This window comes from Caretta caretta, chromosome 6, assembly GCF_965140235.1.
Source record: "Caretta caretta isolate rCarCar2 chromosome 6, rCarCar1.hap1, whole genome shotgun sequence".
Lineage (NCBI taxonomy): Eukaryota > Metazoa > Chordata > Testudines > Cheloniidae > Caretta > Caretta caretta.
In genome coordinates this window covers 93330015-93345300 of record NC_134211.1, presented here as the reverse complement: position 1 = coordinate 93345300, position 15286 = coordinate 93330015, and the positions used below count along the sequence as shown (strand labels likewise).

The window sequence follows — 15286 nt, the reverse complement described above, 5'->3', positions numbered from 1 at the left end:
GGTTCAAGTCTACGTCAATAATGGTGAACATCATGAGGTCCTGGACCTCTGTCCAGTGCCTAGTGAAAAGGGGCCATATCAAAATATCACAACCACATGAGGCAAAGAGAGCAAAAATTGAATGGGTCCTTGAAATGGAATTCTTCTTCAACCATTAGAGGAGTGGTTCCACCAGGGTAGAGCAAAATGATGGTGTAATGTGGGGTAAGCTTGAATGGCCACTCCCCACAGTGTACATGTTTTTTGGATGAACAGTAAAATTCATTTTCTAGAGCTAATCAAAAGACCTTTCAGCGAAACTAAATGCTCTGGAGGGGAAAAAAAAAAAAGCAGCTGCTTGATAAGAGCATTGATCCCACTGTAATCGTTATGGTATATCTGCATTCAACATCATATGGGGAAAGTTCCTTTCTAAGTACATAAATGTGGCTGAAAGATTGTTGCTTACTGAGTTTTTCTTAACTTTTATAATTGATTGGGGTGGCATTTCCCATATGGTCATTTTGGCTAACAACCCATCCTTGTAGGTCTGGTGGTAATCCTCTCATGAACCTGTCCAGCACTATGAATCTTTTCTTTTTGTGCTCCTTTTTTGCTAGTTGATTCTGAAGGAATACATTGTTTTTATTCACATGATTAGGTTTTTTAATTTCTCAGTGTACAGATTGCGTACTCTCTTAATAGTAGCTGCTATTGCAGTGGTCTTTACCTTTGTCAAGAAAATGAGTTTCCTCCAAAATCATTAGTATCACTTTCCAAACTTGATGTGACACTTATATGGTGAGCCTAATCTCCATCAATCAAAGAACTGAAGGTCCTGAAGTTATTTCCAGAATTTTTGAGGACTGTGAAATATTCTGGCAGCAATTCACATAACCAACTCTTCTTCCATCACTCAGACTAAGATTATGTCACGGAATCTGTGACTTCCAGCGACCTCCGGGACACTGGGGACCCTGCAGCAGCCCAGCTTCCGCGGATGGCAGGGCACCCTCCCACAGCTGCCCAACAGTTGCGGGCGGTGGGATCCACACAACTGACTAGCTGCCGCCGGTGACCCCTGAGCTGCCCAGCCACAGCTATTGGCAGGACTCCCCCGCTGTGAGTAGGGACCCCAAAGCTGCTCAGCAGCCGTGGGGGAGGGGGGGGTTCTGCAGCTCCTCAGCTGCCGCTTGCAGGCGCCCCCCCCTGCAGCTGCTTGGTCTACACAAGCTGTGACCCCTCTTCCCCCCGCAGCTCCCAGCTGCCACGAGCAGCCGGCTCCACCCACAGCTGCCACCAGCAGCTGCAGAGGGATCCTGGAGCTGCTCAGCGACCAGCTTTGGTTGCGGGGGGCGCAGCTCCCCAGACCCACCACTGGCAGGCCCCCCACAACTCCTAGCCCTGCAGGTTGTGGGGAACCCTCCCAGCCACTGGGCAATGGGGTCACTGCAGCTCCTAGCTGCTGCCGGGGGGACAGGGTGCTGTATCCTCCTCCCTCCCTATTTTGTCAGGGATGTTTTTAGTAATTTTTGTTTAATGCCCGTCATCTGTCCATGGCTCCATGACAAAATCATGGGCTTAGCCATCACCATTGAAAGGCAGGTAGTAAATCAGTCATTGGAGTCACCTCAGTGGCATACGCTCCATGCACTTCTAATTTCAAGCCGTGATATTTATCAGCACTAATTTAAGGTTTTGACAATCATATCGGATTTTCTTTTCCTGAGCCCTAGGGTATTTAATAAAATTGACAATGAGTCTCTCTTATTTTGTCACTCATTACCTGTGGCTAATTTATCTCCTTGCTTGTTCAGAAACAGAAGACTAGACTTTAGCCATATGAACCAATAATATTTTCGATCAGTCATTCGCAGTAGCTGTGTGCTAGACCGTATAACATTATATTTTTCTTCCTATATTCTGATGAAATATAGACAGATTGACAACATGGGAACTGACAACATTTTCCAGATTGACAACATGGGAACTGAGGTCTTCTACAGAACAAAAACAGTATAGCCAGTAGCACTACAAGCTTCCCCTATGTTTCCCTGCCAGTGTGGTTCAGCCCTGACTTGGAGAGATCATTGTAGGGAGGAGAGAAGACAATTTTGATATAATTTAGAAATGAAGGAGACTCTGGAATTGAATTCAACCTTGATCTATGTAAAATTGTTGGAGGGAAAGAGAAGAAAAGAAACGATAAAAAGTGAATAAACTGCAATCTGTGTATTTATAGATATATTTAGTATGGAGATGCTAATTACAGCAGTCACTGAAAGGGATAGCAATTAGTCATCTGCTTCATGGTTGGTCTTCATGTTTTTGTTATAATTTCTACAATTATAATATCTTTTCCGTAACCAGCTATTTTATAGAGTGCTAGTTTTGCTTACTATACGCATGTTCTTAGAAAGGAAGAGGTTTAACTGAGAGCATAATTTAGACAAGAAGGCATTCATTAGATACATAGTTTGCAGTCCATATTATTTTCAGCTGCGACTGAAAAAAGATTAGTCTAAAAAAAATCAGCTACTGGCTGTTATCTATAGAATAATCCTCAGAAATTGCTTTTTTCATGGCCACTGTGTTTTTCTGCAGTTTTATATTACTAAGCTTCTAACAATTGCAGATGCTTTGCATTAGTTCTGTAAATTGATTCCTGTCCCTCTGTTTGTACAGTTTATCATTTCAAGGTTTTGACCTGGAATATTTCCCAGAAGTCATATTGCTTCTCGGCTTTATATTGTTGATGGGTGTCTCTATCCCAGGCTTTCGTACCCTAAGCCTGCAGAGAGAGGAAAATAGTGGTTAGTCTTCCTGATCTCATAAAACTGGGATCACAGCATTCCATTACCCATTGGTTTTGCGGATACATAGCACTCTTATGTCACCATGGTATATAGTAGGGATGGACTAACCACTGGGCAAAATAAGTAATCCTGAAACTTTGTCCTTTCCACTATAACACATACACGCTCACCCCACTGTAGTGTTGGCTTTCTCTATTCCTCTAGTCACAGGCCATACCTAAGCATTGCCAGACAGTAGTGATTTGTTTGCATCATAGCAAAGATAGGTTTTAAGGAGGGATGTAAAAGAGAATAAAGTGGGAAATTTGCCAATTTTGATGGAGAGTTCTTATCAAATATAAGGGACAGCATGGCAGAAAGCACAAAGGCACATGTGAGGAAAGTAGGCAAGCTGTGATCAAGACAGACGTCATGGGCAGACCAAAGTCAGGGGATGACGTTTCAGTAAGAAATTAGATTTGAAGACAAGTTAGGACTAAATGGTGAAAGGCCTTATATGGTGTAAAATTGGGGATGGGGGATGGAGAGAGAGTGGGGTGAAAAGATGGGAGTGAAGTGGTTTGAACAATGTGCCAGGAAGATGAGCCTAGAGACCACATTTTGAAAGAACATCTCAAGCACATGGTGATAGCTGTTAACATTTTTATCTTAAAAAGAAAAGGAGTACTTGTGTACTTGTAAGGAGTATACCTTAGAGACTAACAGATTTATTTGTCCAGTTTTGGGCCCCACACTACAAGAAGAATGTGGAAAAATTGGAGAGAGTCCAGCGGAGGGCAACAAAAATGATTAGGGTACTGGAACACATGACTTATGAGGAGAGGCTGAGGAAACTGGGATTGTTTATTCTACAGAAGAGAAGAATGAGGGGAGATTTGATAGCTGCTTTCAACTACCTGAAAGGGGGTTCCAAAGAGGATGGATCTAGACTATTCTCAGTGGTAGCGGATGACAGGACAAGCAGTAATGGTCTCAAGTTGCAGTGGGGGAGATTTAGGTTGGATATTAGGAAAAACTTTTTCACTAGGAGGGTGGTGAAACACTGGAATGCGTTACCTAGGGAGGTGGTGGAATCTCCTTCCTTAGAAGTTTTTACGGTCAGGCTTGACAAAGCCCTGGCTGGGATGATTTAGTTGGGGATCGGTCCTGCTTTGAGCAGGGGGTTGGACTAGATGACCTCCTGAGGTCCCTTCCAACCCTGATATTCTATGATTCTATGATTCTATTTGAGCATAAGCTTTCATGAGCTACAGCTCACTTCATCGGATGCATGCAGTGGAAAATACAGTGGGGAGATTTTATATACACAGAGAACATGAAACAATGGGTGTTACCATACACACTGTAACCAGAGTGATCAGGTAAGGTGAGCTATTACCAGCAGGAGAGGAAAAAAAAACCTTTTGTAGTGATAATCAAGGTGGACCATTTCCAGCAGTTGACAAGAATGTATGAGGAACAGTGGGGGTGGGGGGCGGAATAAAGATGGGGAAATAGTTTTACTTTGTATAATGATACAATAATTAATTTGCAAACTGGACACCATTAAATTAGGCTTGAATAAAGACTGGGAGTGGATGTGTCATTACACAAAGTAAAACTATTTCCCCATGTTTATTTTCCCTCCCTACTGTTCCTCACACATTCTTGTCAACTGCTGGAAATGGCCCACCTTGATTATCACTACAAAAGGTTGTTTTTCTCTCCTGCTGGTAATAGCTCAACTTACCTGATCAATCTTGTTACAGCGTGTATGGTAACACCCATTGTTTCATGGTCTCTGTGTACATAAAATTTCCCCAATGTATTTCCCACAGTATGCATCCGATGAAGTGAGCTGTAGCTCACGAAAGCTCATGCTCAAATAAATGTGTTAGTCGCTAAGGTGCCACAAGTCCTCCTTTTCTTTTTGCGGATACAGACTAACACGGCTGCTACTCTAAAACCTATTTTTATCTTAGTTACTTCAACTGTAGATTCAACTCTTAGTCATAGGTGTCTAATCCTTTTTAAATTTTTGCTGAACTTTTTGTCTCAATATCCTATGGCAACAAATTCCACAGGTTAATTATACATTGGATTAAAAGAGGATTTGTTTTATGTGTTTTAAATTTTTTGCCTCTAATTTTATCAGGAGCCTTCTAGTTCTTGTATTACTGGAAAGGCAAACAGAAACTGTCTACTGTTACATCTGTATAAGTCTATATACCAATTCCTTTGTACTGGTTACCAGCTGGTAGTGAAAATAATGTGTATTGCAAATCCCTGCTTTTAAGACCACCTTAGCTTTCTGGAAAAACACACCTGAAACATTCTGTTAAGCCATTTTTATCTGTGGGGTGATGAAAAAAGAATAGACTTTTTCTACTGTAAAATAAAAGTTTACTATATTTTTATCAACCAGACAACTCAAAAGTGGCTGAACTCTGAAATCTGGTGTGTCAGTAATACTCTGCTAAATGGTTGAAATTAACAAAGACAGGAACATTTTGAAAATTGCATACTGAGGGCAGGTCTATGCCACAGATTTCTGCCGACAAAGCTATGTCAGCCACAGATGTGATGAGGAGTTATCTCTCATAAAATTGGGGGAACCGTGCCGCAGAAGCCCCTACTGTAGATACAGCTATGCTGGCAAAACTGCTCGTTTGCTAGTATAACTTGCTTTGCTCAGGTGTGGTGGAATATGCTATACTGGTAAGAGTTCCTGGTATAAGTATTAGCTGTGTCTACTCTAGGAGCACTTTGCTAGTATCATATACCTATATCTAATCTTGTAAAGTGTTCCCTATGTAGACATGGCTTGAGTTTGTAGAAAATGTCATCAACTTTGCAAGTATGTAGTTCCAGAGAGATAAACTGTGTTTGCAGGAAGAGTGCTGGAAGTGTACTCTCTTTCTTACAAACCAAAGGAGACGTACTCGGCAGTGTGTCTATGCTCAGATACCACTCACTGTGTGTTTTCCCCTAGTATTCAGGTTTTTGCTGTAGAAGATTCTTAGTGTCTGAAACTTACTGCTCCCTGAAATCCATCTGAGTCTATCACTTCCTGCTGTTAATAAACCAAAACAAAAAAGCCCTAAAGTGTTGCCCATATATTTATTATCTTTCCCATTTTCTTTCTTTTTCTGCTCAGCTTGTAGTGCTCATGGTGTGGTAGACAGAATGGTTTACATGTTTCCCACATTAGTGGGAAAGATGGAAAAATCATCGTTTTATTTAACTCTTCCTTATTGCAGATTATTATTTTATTTTATTATTTATATTATGATTGCCCCAAAAGGTTCCAACAAAGACTGGGCTAAACTCTATTCAAACACAGTGACATAGACTCTGTCCCAAATTGCTTACTGTCTAAATAGACAAGACAAAGAGTGGAATAAAAGAAATAGTATTATCTCCATTTGGGTAACAGACATGAAGATTAAGGGTGAAATTCTGGCCCGATTGAAGTCAGTGGGACTAAGTGACTTTCAAGGTCACACAGGAAATATGTGGCAGAGCCCAGTTGAACCCAGATTTACTAAATCCAGTGCCTTAACCACTATACCATTCCTCCCTCCTAAAAAATGAAATTAGCTTTAATGTGAAGAGACCAGTGAGACAAAGCCCTGAATGTGATGAGCATTAGAAAATGGTCAGTTTTCAGAATGGTGAGAGGTAAATAGTGGTGTCCCTCGTGGATCTGTACTGGGACTAGTGCTGTTCAACATATTCATAAATGATGTGGAAAAAGGGATAAACAACAGGATGGCAAAATTTGCAGGCAATACAAAATTACTCAAGATAGTTAAATCCAAAGCAGACTGTGAAGCGTTACAAAGGGATCTCATAAAACTGGGTGACTGAGCAACAAAATGGCAGATGAAAATCAATGTTGATAAATGCAAAGTAATGCACACTTGAAAACATAATCCCCACTATACATACAAAATGATGGGGCCTAAATGAGTTGTTACCACTCACGAAAGAGGTCTAGGAGTCATTGTGGATAGTTCTCTGAAAACATCTGCTCAATGTGCTGCAACAGTCAAAAAAGCTAACAGAATGTTGGGAACCATTAAGCAAGGAAACAGAAAATGTTGTAATGCTGCTATATAAATCCAAGGTTTGCCCACACCTTGAATACTGCGTGCTGTTCTGGTTACCCCACCTCAAAAGAGATATATTAGAATTGGCCAAGATACAGAGAAGGGCAACAAAAATGATTAGGCTGAACAGCTTCTGTAGGAGGAGAGATTAAAAAGACAGAGACTTTCAACCTTGGAAAAGAGAAGACTAAGAGAGAATATGATAGAGGTCTATAAAATCATGACTGGTGTGGAGAAAGTGAATAAGTAAGTGTTTTTTACTCCTTTACATAACCCAAGACCCAGGGTTCACCCAATGAAATTAATAGACAGCAGGTTTAAAACAAACCAAAGGAAGTATTTCTTCACACAATGCACAGCAAACATGTGGAACTTGTTGCTAGAAGATGTTGTGAAGGCCAAAACTATAATAGCATTAAAAAAAGAATTAGATAAGTTCATGGAGAATAGGTCCATCAATGGATATTAGCCAAGATGGTCAGGGATGCAATCCTATGCTCTGGGTGTCCCTAGCCTCTTATTCCCAAAACTTGGGAGTGGATGACAGGGGATGGATCATTCGACAATTGTATGTTCTGTTCACTCCCTCTGAAACACCTGGCATTAGCCAGTCAGAAGACAAGATACTGGGATAGATGGACCATTGGTCTGACCCAGTGTAGCTGTTCTTATGTTCTTAGGTCTTATGGGAGGAACTTGATACGTGTTTTATTTTTATTTTCCCCAGACAGCTGCAAAAAATGACATTGCAAAAATTTGTTTAATTTTACCAGCAGGCTCTCTAATAGCTTTTCTCTTTATTTGCCAAAAGAAATTGCATAATGAATTAGGCATTTCTAGTTTTCTTAGGAGATGAGCATTGTAAATGTTCAGAGAATAAATAGTACCATGACTGAGAGATTAATGAAAAATGTGCTCTTCATGTTTCCTGCCAACCTCTCTTAGCCTCACACTGGGGGTGGAGGGCGGTGTGTTTCTATCCAAAACAGCCCTTAGGTTTTTCAATATTATCATTACTCCTTTGAATTGTCTAGCACCAAGGGGCGTCTTAATTTTATGTTCTGCAATGGGAGTCATATCACAGATTTGGGACTCCTTAGCTTACAAAACTGAATACATTGTAGTACTTACCTCTTGCTTTTCGTCTGCAAAGCCCTTTTACAAACAACAAAGCCTCATAACCTTGCTATGAGGTAAGTAGTATTATCCCCATTTCATTGATGTGCATCCAGTAGTAGTTAACTTATGACTAGCCTATGGTCACTGGGAGACAGCAGCAGAGCCAGGATTAGAATTCAAGAATTCCTGTCTTCAGTCTTGTGCTCAGATTGCTAGACTGTGCTTCTCTAATATGGTCTATGGAAATTTTCCAGATCTACCTGGGAGTGGAAGAGAAGAGGGTGTGCATTCAGAAAAGAAGTTTGTGGCAAATAATGATGGTTTCACACTTAGAAAGCTAACACTGTATAATTCTTGAGAGAATTCTAGTTTCTTTGGTGCAGAAAAATGATAATTCAAGGATTTATTAAGAGCTAAGGAATCAAGAGAGTGAGTTTACTTTCACTTTTGGAAATTGAAGGATTCTACATTAAAGAGTGAAGACTTGTTCCTTGGTACATGGCTCCCAGATGGGAGCTGCTAAGTTATTACAGTACCATTTGTAAAAAGTACACTAAGCATATTTATAACAAACTGCCCGGTATGCCCAGCATTCTGACACTTTCGTGATGCATGTGTGGACAGTACAAGAATGACATTTTGTAGAACTAGAAGCCTGATGACTGGTTCTGTTTCATGACTTGGTGCCTCTGCCTCTTGTCAAGTCCTTATCATCCAATTAGTGTTCTTTTTACCAATGGATAATTACTAGATGCTGCATCTAGTTCATATTTACTTTGGGGCTTTGTGCTATATCATGCACTCAAGCTAAGTTTGTGGAACTACCCAGAACCAAGAATTTAAAAAATTACACATGCACGCCTAAAGTGCAGATACATTAATTCTGATGTCATAAAAACACTGGGGACAATACAATTTGTTCCTCTAGAATGTTCCACTAAGAAGGGTATTTTCTTTGGGGATTTTCTGGGTTTTTTCCCCTTATTAAAAAAACTACAAAATTAAATGCAAACGAAGTGTAAATACAATATAAAGGGCACATAATTACAATTCTGAAATGTCAGGTAAAGTAGAAGTTAAGGCTTCCTCTGTGTAACAAAGCTGACTCAGGCAGGTTAATCATGGATGGACTTAAAAAATCTGTTGTTTTTTACCAATAAGCACTTATATTACTCTCTGTGTTGATAAATGTATACCATAGTATGTTGCTGTATGAGCACCATCATTACTCGCATTTTCTGACTTTAATATTTTAAATGTGTAACCAAAATGTTGTATTTAACATAGCTTTTTGCATGTAGTACTATATCAGGCAAGTATGTACAAATTCTGACTGTGAAGAACAGCACAATAGTGAGATTACTGTAATATAATATGATTTAGCACACCAGCTAAATTGACCACGGTCAAACTTATGGTAGCTGCCCCTAGCAAATCTATGTACACTACTAGCTATTGATAGTATTTCTTTGCAGATGGTTGATTGGTCCCTCACACTCCTTTGTTCTTTCCTTTCCAGCATTTATGAGAAGAATGGTTCCTTTCGATTTAAATACAACCAAGGAAGATCCCATTAGTATTACTATCAATGAAATGAAGTCACACGCAGAAAAAGAGAAGCACTAGAGCAGCTAAAAAATTATGCAAAAACATGGCAGCTTTACTTGCTGGAGGTTCAATTCTGCTCCATTGTTTTAAAACAGTAATTCTGTCTGCAATCAAGCACAGCTGCACTTATAGGAGTGATGCAGCTTCAGTAACTCATCAATTGCCAAATATTGACTGAAAGTTCATAGTTGTTTCAGGGGAGTGAGCCTTTTTAAACCTGAAGATAACGGTATGTATCACATCTGCGAAAGGGTTTCATGGCATAAAGCTTTGTCCTCTTTGCATTCGTTTCTGTAGTTCGCCTGACTAAAGTTCATTCTTGCTTATAGCATACATGGATTCTAGAGATTACTATCTGAAAAACTAGTACACAAACTTTTACTATGAGCAAAATTACAGTTGTAAGGAACTTTGGGTGACACTTAAATTTAGGCATCATTTAATAATGATTAATAATCAAGAAACAATTACTAGAAATGACTTTTGTCCCAATACATTATAAGAGGCTTTATAATATGTTGCAGCGAAATGTATACATGATTTTAGGTATTTCAGTTTATAAAAACCATGTAACAGGTCATTAACTATTAGAAAAGAATCCAGTCAGCAAAGTTTAAAACTTAGAACCAAAGTTCCCCAAAGTTGGAGGGAATTTAGATCATAGTTTGGTGCAGCCTATCTCTGTTGTCGGGGTTTAGAATTATTTCTAAAATATAATATTTTATAATCCGATGGTATGGCAAAAAGGCATTATTATCTAATGGTTAGAGCAAGAGAATGGCAGTCAGAAGACTGGTTCTCAGCTCTTCTCCTAAGTCACTGTGTGACTTTTTGCAAATAACTTAACCTCTCTGTGCCTCAGTTTCCTCACCTGCAAAATGACCTGATGATGCCGATCTTTGTTAAGCACTTTGAAAACCTTCGATGAAAGGTGATATATGAGCATGAAACATTGTTCATTTTTAAAAGCAACTTCTAATAACCACTTAGTTATTCTTTTTATTTTATATTAAGTATTTTGAAATTTCACCTTCATTTTAAAATGTTACTGATTATTCATAATTCTGGATGTCCTTCTTGCTTCTGATGATCCCATTCCATTCAAATCTGATACATTTCTTAGCTTACTAAAGTCCCCAACAAACCACTATTGTAGCATCTTCCACTATCTCAAGAATCTTAAATATTTGCACAAGTCCTGGTTCAGTTTTATGATACATGCCTATCTTTAGTGTTCCAGGTTGAGTTTCCACTAAAGTGCCTTACTGGCCAAACACACCAGGGAGTATCAGAGTAATATGAATTACATTGCAATGGTTCATTTATGTCAGCCTTTTCTTGTATAGAGAGCCCTCTCCTTCTTTGAAAGACTGTGGCACTTTTACCAGCAATGTCAGTAGAGATGGAACCTTTAGTAGCAGTTTCCAGGTCATTATGTGCCAACTAAGAAACAGGCAGGCAGTGCTTTTAAGGAGTTTACTGCAGACAGATTCTGCTCACAGCTGGGACAATGGGGAGTCTGTTGGAGCAAGCCCTTTATACTCAGCATTGTTCCAAGCATACCTTATTGCTGAGAGTATTAACAGCATAGACTCCGCAGAAAGGGAGATGAGAAGATACACTCGATTATTGCTTTGCATTAATTTTATGTGCGTATGGTAACTTCTTTGTATGAAAACAGCTATTGACTATTTTTCTTATGTCTCATAAAAGACTGGCTTAGCCTTTCTGAAGATATTCTCTTTGCCTTCTAGATGTGCATAGTGTAGGCTGTAGCTGTGCTGGCATTAGCCCTTTACAGATTGCGGGCGCATTTCCTACCTCGAAGGCCCAGAAAAGCATAACAGGGTCATCCATCTCTTCCAATCCCAATGGCTGTGTCAGAGCCAGAATAAAAAAAACTACACAAAAGAACCCTCTCTACTAGTGAAAATAAGGTTAATGAAAACTTGTTTCTGTCATAGAGTAGGAAGGAGCATGAACATCATGAAATATGGGATTAACTCAGTCCATAGTTGCCCTAAACTAAACCAACTGTAAATGTATTCAGCATTTGTAATTTATTTTTTAGTTAAATCAGGTAACAGCTGGAAATTGGTGTTTAAAACACTTCAGCCAGTTTGCCTGGTGAAATGTTGGAAAATCAGAAAATAAGATATTCCCAGTTTCCAGAGTTTATGGTGCATACAGATAATGGTTAAAAGAAATATAGGACGGTCAATTTAAAATAAAAACTGTTGTTTTGCAACACAGTAAATTGTGACCTTAAAATAGACCACATTGCAAGATCTTTTTTAAAAGAACCCCCTACAGTTTGAATTGCTGGATAGATAGATGTGTATCAACCACCTTTTACTGAATCTGGAACAACTTCCATAGTAAATGCCTGTTTGTAAGTGGACTAGGCTGAAACCTGGCAACTGAGAGCCTCATTTCAGGAGCAAAATTATTATTCTTGTAAAAATAAAAATCTCTTCGCTTTTCCTAAGGAATGTGAAAAAAGCTGGATATTCATTGCTTCTGGCTCTCTTGGCTTGTATTTATTATTTCTTACTTGTGTTTACTAAAAGTAGTTTAGTTAGTTTTAATAATTGTGTTTTTCCATTCTCTGACTACTACATTTAAGCAGTCTAAGCTCCAGGACATGCTTTCAAAATGCTCTATAAATACATTCACACAATAGAATGAAAATGACTATAGGGTGAATTATACTGGCTTTAAAACTCCTTAAATATGTTAATTCTTTACAAATTGGGCCATGTGATATCTTCTCCCAAGCAATTTATTTCCTTTTTGTAATTTATCAAGAGGGTTGGGAGAAAGAAATTAAACCACAAAAACATTAAAGGAACTTTTTAATGGGTTGGTGTAAGCTTTCCAAACCCAGGAAATTCTTTCCTAAACTTACCCTCTTGGCACTGCAGCCCAGATAATGTATAACATCGGCCTGAATTCTGCCTTAGATAGAGGATCATATTTCCAGCAATACCTCAGTTGTAATACAGTGAATTAATTTCCTTCCTAATGAGGGTTAAAGTCTCTTTCCTGACACTATTTAAAAATGTCCTTTTGTGGTTTAATAAATGATAGTTTTTCATCTTGGCAAAAATATTATTCCTCCTGACCAGTTTCTGATTCTAAAGTAGAAAATCAGATTGTTCATTTGAAACATTTTGTGCATTCACTATCCTAAAATTACTAGCCATTTCATTCATCATAGATCCTCTGTATATTATTTAATTCATTAATGGTCTAATCCTTGCACACATGAGCGCTTTCAGTATGCAAGAAAAACACCACATGTTGTGGTATCCAAGCATCTTCAGTTGAATTACTTCAGTTTTACATTGTCCCGCAGTTCTCTAGAGCTTCATCTGGAACCTTATATATTTTCAAGCTTTGGCAGCCATGTAATCCAGTGATGCCTGCTTAATGGTAAACTTTCTTCTACTTGAATGGCCAAGTCAGACTCCTAGTACACCTATATTTAAAAACCTTGCCTATTGGATGTAATCATTAATTAGTCAAACAGCTGATTTTTATGCTCAAATTAGGTTCTTCTAGAAACAACTGCAAAGAAAAAAATAGAGCTAGGCACAGAGCACCATGTCTCCCTCTTGTGGAGCGAAGAGTAGAGAGGGCAGGGATAGATCGCCACATGGAGAAGCAATGCAGCCTTTTTTCTCCTCAAATTTTTCATGGAAATGAGAGGTTTCAACAGGAACGGTACTGAAGTTTTGTGCATTCATCCATCACCCACATCTCTACTCCTCCTTCCAGCTTTTCCTCAAAACAGATTTGAATGGATTAGAATACCCAGGCCCTAAGAAAATACAGTCATCTTGTTCCCTACAGTCCTCTTTTGGGTGGGAGAGTGTTTGTTCCCACATCCAATGTTTTTCTCGTGGACATGTTTCCACAACATGGCCTCTTAAGTGACCCTGCACTAGATCAGGGATTCTCAAAGCCGGTCCGCCACTTGTTCAGGGCAAGCCCCTGGCAGGCCGGACCGGTTTGTCTACCTGCCGCGTCTGCAGGTTCACCCGATCGCGGCTCCCACTGGCCGTGGTTCGCCGCTCCAGGCCAATGGGGGCTGCAGGAAGGGCAACCAGCACATTCCTCGGCCCGCATCGCATCCCAGAGCCCCCATTGGCCTGGAGCGGCAAACCATGGCCAGTGGGAGCCGTGATCGGCCGAACCTGCAGACACGGCAGGTAAACAAACCAGTCCAGTGCGCCAGGGGCTTTCCCTGAACAAGCGGCGGACCGGCTTTGAGAACCACTGCACTAGATAACGGTGTTTCCCTGGAAAAACTGGCTTTTCTGCATGAAAATGACAATATTTTGGCCCAGCAGTGTATTCAGGTATTTTTATAACAATGATCTTAGTCTTTATTCCTAAAGGAAAAAATGGAGAATTTTTCACATCTGTAGCTGTTGCAAGAATATAGCCATAGACTTAAATTGCCTCTTTTTGTGTCCTCTGCTTTGTGTGTTGTAAACAAGAGAGTTAAATCTTACCCCCTTTTTGTAAAACTCTGACCCTTTGGTCTACAAGTCTATCATCTATAGTGTTAGTAACCTTGTCCCCTCTCAGCTGGGCCCTGTTCTGCCCCCACAGGTGCAATTCTCAATGAAGTCTATAGGAGCTGCACCCATGTGTTTAGGGGCATAGGCAGGTCCAAATGAGTATAATGTTGCAAGAACAAATTCCTGTGTCTTTTAATCTGGTGGAGGTGCTGATGATGAAGAAGATATGATAAAAAAAAATTTAGAACCAAGGATAATATGGAGGAGAAGGGTCCCTCTTCAGGGAATAGTTGTGCCATTTTATCTGAGATCTGTCACCAGGATGAATTTCCAGGTGCTGCATATTTTTGCTATTGTGTTTAGCTCTTATCAGCATTTAAACAGAACAGTAATTCAATGAGTAAAACCCGTGGATTAACAATGAATCTTCAGAACACCTTCATCATTAATTCAAAAATCTCTACGGGGATTTGAGCACATTTTCATGCAACAATTGTGGGTTTGAACTTTACTGCATTACTGTGTGGAGGCATAAATCAAATTTTAAAACTTAGCAAAACGTGTATTATAGTTAGAAGTACAGCAGAAGCAAAGTATAATTTGGCAAACTGGGTCTTGCAAAATCTGGAACCCAGTTTTTCTGAGAACGTTGGTAGCAAAACTGAAAGCGAAAAGAAAGTAATTGCTACTGTGATTAAAATACAGAGACATCCACCATATATCATCTGTACTAGCAACAATAAATAGTCATATTTCTAAAGTTTCAAGTTACAAACCTGCCATGCCTCAGCCTGCAAGAATGAGAGACTGGTTATTGTTTTTTTTGTTTTGTTTTGTTTTGTTTTGTTTTCACTTGGCAGATGTAAAATTTTAATGTCACGCACGCATAACTTGAGAAAATAGGCAGTGGTTTGGATTTCAATATAACAAATATAAAGCAAACCCACTTGTTTCATCGACTGAGATTTCTTGACACCCTATACTGCAGGTTATTTCCAAGGGAAATTTCTGATTAGCCTTTTAATTTAAACAAACAAAAGAAAGTGAGTGGGGGACAATGTATATTTATTAAGTGCAATTTTCTGTCATGTCAGCACAGATATTTTACTGAAATAGAAAACTAAATGTGGGCCTGAAGCAAAAT

The 15286-nt window shown here is 39.4% G+C and overlaps 1 protein-coding gene across 9 annotated transcripts in view; it reads left to right on the top strand.

Annotated features, from left to right (window-relative positions):
- CEP128 (centrosomal protein 128) overlaps positions 1-13755 on the top strand; it is a 444758-nt gene extending 431003 nt beyond the window's left edge. For 8 of the 9 annotated variants that reach the window (XM_048853234.2, XM_048853235.2, XM_075129813.1 and 5 more), the window contains one exon: positions 9525-13755. In XM_048853234.2, the coding sequence (XP_048709191.1) occupies positions 9525-9631 (107 nt within the window). In that variant the 3' untranslated portion in view covers positions 9632-13755. Of the gene's footprint in view, positions 1-899; positions 983-9524 lie in introns of those variants that run through there. The other variant, XM_075129812.1, reaches the window with a different exon arrangement.
- Positions 13756-15286: the final 1531 nt, after the last annotated feature.